At 38.1% G+C, this 4,648-nt stretch overlaps 1 protein-coding gene across 1 annotated transcript; it reads right to left on the bottom strand.

Moving 5' to 3' along the window:
• Positions 1 to 292: 292 nt before the first annotated feature.
• Positions 293 to 889, bottom strand: LOC140983855 (secreted RxLR effector protein 161-like). The gene has a single exon (XM_073451014.1). It carries the CDS (start codon positions 887 to 889, stop codon positions 293 to 295), a length of 597 nt encoding a protein of 198 aa, XP_073307115.1.
• Positions 890 to 4,648: the final 3,759 nt, after the last annotated feature.

The raw sequence follows: 4,648 nt of genomic DNA, 5'->3' as shown, positions 1-4,648 counted from the left end.
ACGTTTGATCTCTATTTAATGCTTTTGTAAGCGGATCCGCTAAGTTATCCTTTGATTTAATATAATCAATTGATATAACTCCATTAGAGATCAACTGTCGCACAGTATTATGTCTTCGACGAATGTGTCGAGACATGCCATAGTACCTACTGTTTTGTGCCCTTGCAATTGCCGACTGACTGTCGCAATGTATCAAGATTGCTAGCACTGGACTTGTCCAACATGGAATGTCTTCTAGAAAGTTGCGAAGCCATTCAGCTTCTTCTGCAGCTTTATCTAGCGCTATGAAATCCTATTCCATAGTAGATCTAGCAATGCAAGTTTGTTTCGATGAACTCCAAGAGACTGCTCCTCCACCAATACTAAATACATAGTCGCTGGTGGATTTGGAGTCCTTGGTGTCAGAAATCCAATTTGCATCACAGTATCCTTCAAGTACTGCAGGATAACTTGTGTAATTTAGTCCATATTCTGAGGTGTGCTTTAAATATCTAAGCACCCTTGTCAACTCCTTCCAGTGTGCATCACTAGGATTACTTGTAAACCGACTTAACTTGTTAACAACACAAGCGATATCAGGTCTAGTACAGTTAGTGATGTTCATAAGGCTTCCAATAATTCCGGAGTATTCCAATTGAGAAACTGGTTCTCCACGATTCTTCGCCAAATGGACATTCACGTCTGAAGGCATTTTTACTGGGGTAGAGTCGTAAGCATTAAATTTCTTCAACACTGTTTCTACATAATGAGACTGAGATAAGGCTATTGCTTCTAGAGTTCTAAAGATTATAATCCCTAGAATTACATCAGCAATACCCATATCTTTCATATCAAAATGTTTTGTTAACATTTTCTTTGTACCTTTAATCAACTCTTGGCTATTCCCCATTATTAGCATGTCATCCACATATAGACATACCATCACATAAGATTCTCGAGTGCCTTTAATATAAACACATTTGTCACACTCATTAATCTTAAATCCGTTTGACAACACTACTTTGTCAAATTTTTCGTGCCACTGCTTGGGCGCTTGTTTAAGTCTGTATAGTTTCTTAATTAAACGACAGACTTTTCTTTCTTGTCCTTTAACAATGAAGACTTCAGGTTGCTCCATATATATTTTTTCTTCAAGTTCACCATTTCAGAATATTGTTTTGACATCCATTTGATGTATCTCAAGGTTATACAAAGCTGCAATAGCAATGAGCATACGAATGGATGTTATTCTTGAAACTGGTGAATACGTGTCGAAGAAATCATGACCTTCTCTTTGTCTATAACGTTTGGCCACAAGCATGGCTTTGTATTTTTCAATACTTCCATCAACTATTATTTTCTTTTTCAATATACATTTGCATCCCAATGGCTTGGTACCTGGTGGAAGATCCACTAGTTCCCAAGTATTGTTTTGCAAATGGAATCCATTTCAGAGTTGATGGCTTCTTTCCAATAAGGAGCTTCAGGGCTAGCCAGAGCATCTTGTATGTTCTTTGGTTCATTCTCCAACATAAAAGTATGGAAGTCTGGACCAAAAGACTTTGAGATTCTAGCCCTGTTGCTTCTTCTTGGCTCTTGCTCCTTTGAAAAGCCTTCCAATGGTATAGCATTTTCATTTAGAGTTGGCTCATGTGTAGGTCCTTGACATTCATGCTCTGTCTCAAGTTTTCGCTTGCTAGAACCATTTTCTTTCCTTTCTTTACAAGGAAATATATTTTAAAAAAATACTGCATTTCTTGACTCAATTGTCATGCCCGTATTCATTTCTGCATTTTCAGATTTGTGTACTATAAACCTATAGGCACTACTATTATGTGCATATCCGATGAATATGGAGTCGACCGTCTTTGGGCCAATTCGCTCTTGTTTATGCTTTGGTATTTCAACCTTAGCTAGACACCCCCACACTTTGAGGTACTTGTAGGAAGGCTTATGACCTTTCTACAATTCGTAAGGTGGCTTGTCATTTTTCTTGTGGGGTATCTTGTTCAGGATGTGATTAGCCGATAGTATTGCTTCCCCCCACAAGTTTTGGGGTAGTCCTGAACTTATTAACATAGCATTCATCATATCTTTCAGAGTTCGATTCTTTCTTTCGGCAATGTCATTCGATTGGGGTGAATAAGGAGCAGTCGTTTCATGAATTATGCCCATAGATGTGCAGAATTCATCAAACGGTGCTCCGTATTCACCTCTTCTATCGCTTTGAACCCTTTTTATTTGTTTGCCTAGTTGATTCTCAACTTCGTTCTTATAACCTTTGAATGCTTCAAGAGTTTCATCTTTAGACCTCAAAAGATATACGTAACAGTACCTTGTATTATCATCAATGAAGGTTACGTAGTATCTTTTCCCTCCTCTAGTTTGTACAAACTTTAAATCACCAAGATCGGTGTGTATTAGTTCTAGAGGAGTTGTACATCTTTCAATCGAGTGGTAAGGCGCTTTGGTCATTTTTGCTTCAACACGTATCTCGCATTTGGGTGTTGGATCGACGTTGTGTTTAGGCAATAATTCCAGTTTAATTAAACGTTGCAAGGTATTAAAATTTACGTGTCCTAAACGAACATGCCATAAATGAGAACACTCAAGCAAGTAAATAGAACTTTTGTCTTTATTACTTTCAACAACATTTTGACGTATAGCCATTACATTCAACTTGAAAAGATTCTCATCGAAATATCCTTTTCCAATAAAATGACCATTCTTGGTCAATACAACCTTGTTAGACTCAAATACTAGTCTAAACCCGTGTTTGACCAACAGAGACCCCGACACGAGGTTCTTTCTTATGTCTGGTACATGAAGTGCATCAACAAGAGTTACTTCCAAACCCGATGTCATCTTCAATACCACATTTCCGGTGCCCACCACCTCAGATGTAGCGGAGTTCCCCATGTATAGTTTTCTCCTGGTCGATGGAGTGTATGTGGAGAACATCCCCTTGTTGGAGCATATGTGTCGAGTTGCTCCAGTATCAACCCACCATTCATTTTGGTTTTCCACCAAATTTGCTTCCAAAATAACTGCAGATAAATCAAGTTGAGAAAAGTCAAATGGTACCGACCTTTCTTGAACTACGTTGGCTTGAGGATTTCCCTTCTTTGGCTTCCTACAATCCTTAGCCATGTGATTCGGTTTTCCGCAGTTATAACAAGTGCCTTTGAACTTCTTCTTATTTGGTGGTTGTTGGCCTTGTTGTGGTTGCTTCTCAAACTTCTTTTTCTTCCCTTTATGACTCTATTCAATAATGTTCACCCTTGCTGCCATTTTACTTGCCTTGGCCTCGGTGCTCTTGTTGTCTTCTTCTATCCTCAATCTCACAATGAGATCCTCCAATCTCATCTCCTTCCTTTTGTGTTTCAAATAGTTCTTGAAATCCTTCCACAAAAGAGAGAGTTTCTCGATCATAGCAGCAACTTGAAAGGACTCGCTTAGACTCATTCCTTCGGCATGAATCTCGTGCAAGAGAAGTTGTAATTCTTGCACTTGACTCATCACGGACTTTGAGTCCACCATCTTGTATTCCAAAAATCTCCCAACAATAAACTTTTTCAAACCTGCATCCTCCGCCCTGTATTTCTTATCAAGCATATCCCAAAGTTCCTTGACGGTCTTGACTTGACAATACACATTGTACAATGCATTGTCAAGTCCATTGAGGATGTAGTTCTTGCACAGGAAATCACTTTGGTTCCATGCATCCTAAGCGGCCCTCATGTTGGTATCTGTCTCGTTTTCAGCAACGGTGGGAGGATCCTCCTTCAAGAACCTTGACAAACTCAAGGTTGTGAGATAGAAGAGCATCTTTGGTTGCCATCTTTTGAAATCCGCACCAGAAAATTTTTCTGGTTTCTCTCCTGGTGCAACAGTTGCATGTTGTGTTGTAGATGATGATGCCATTGATATTCTTCTTGCAAATGAATAAAAATCAAAAATTCTTCTTAAGGTTGTTGTTTGTGGTATTCAAATTTGAGAGGAAAGCAAGAAGAAAACAAAGAAAATGGCTTTGTAGAGGCAAGCGTTGAACACTTTCTCCTAAAAAAGAATTTGCCCTCACAATGTGTTAGAGGTTGGTGGCAATCTTCTCACAAGATACAACTACAACTCTTGAATAATGAGCACTCAAATATTCAAGTTCTATCACAAGGAAATGAAGAAACTCTCTCTTGTTGAAGAAATGAAGGAGGAGATATGCAAATGATGTGTATGTTTTGAGTTATGTGTTTTTTATTTTCAATAAATCAATATTTAATGTTTTTCATGTGAAAAGACATGATCTTTCATTCATAGTGGTGTCCCTTGACCATTGTAACTGACCACAATCATCAAACAATGCCAAGGAAATGAAAAAATGGCTGAAAAATCCGAAGGGACACGAAACAGCACGAAGCGCCTGCACGCGCGCTACCGAGCGCTCTCGGCAGCGCCTGCCGAGCGCGCTCGGTGATGAAACTTGAAATTAATAATTTATTATATGTTAAAACCTATATTTTAAAATTTAAGTTTCATAAAAATTATAAAATTATGTTATTTTAGTATTGTTTGTTTATATTTAAATGTCTTACTAAATATGTTTTATTTTCAGGTTTTCTACGTGTTGGTAAATAATGATAACTCAAGCTAAAAAATTCAAATAGAGGTGATT

This window comes from Primulina huaijiensis, chromosome 9 (genome assembly GCF_012295235.1).
Source record: "Primulina huaijiensis isolate GDHJ02 chromosome 9, ASM1229523v2, whole genome shotgun sequence".
NCBI classification, from domain to species: domain Eukaryota; kingdom Viridiplantae; phylum Streptophyta; class Magnoliopsida; order Lamiales; family Gesneriaceae; genus Primulina; species Primulina huaijiensis.
Note: the sequence above shows the minus strand (reverse complement) of the source record. Positions and strands in the feature narration are given on the sequence as shown.

Bases quoted from the DNA above. Each gene is read 5' to 3' on its own strand.
- LOC140983855 (XM_073451014.1), bottom strand. From the start codon at position 889: ATGGGGAATAGCCAAGAGTTGATTAAAGGTACAAAGAAAATGTTAACA.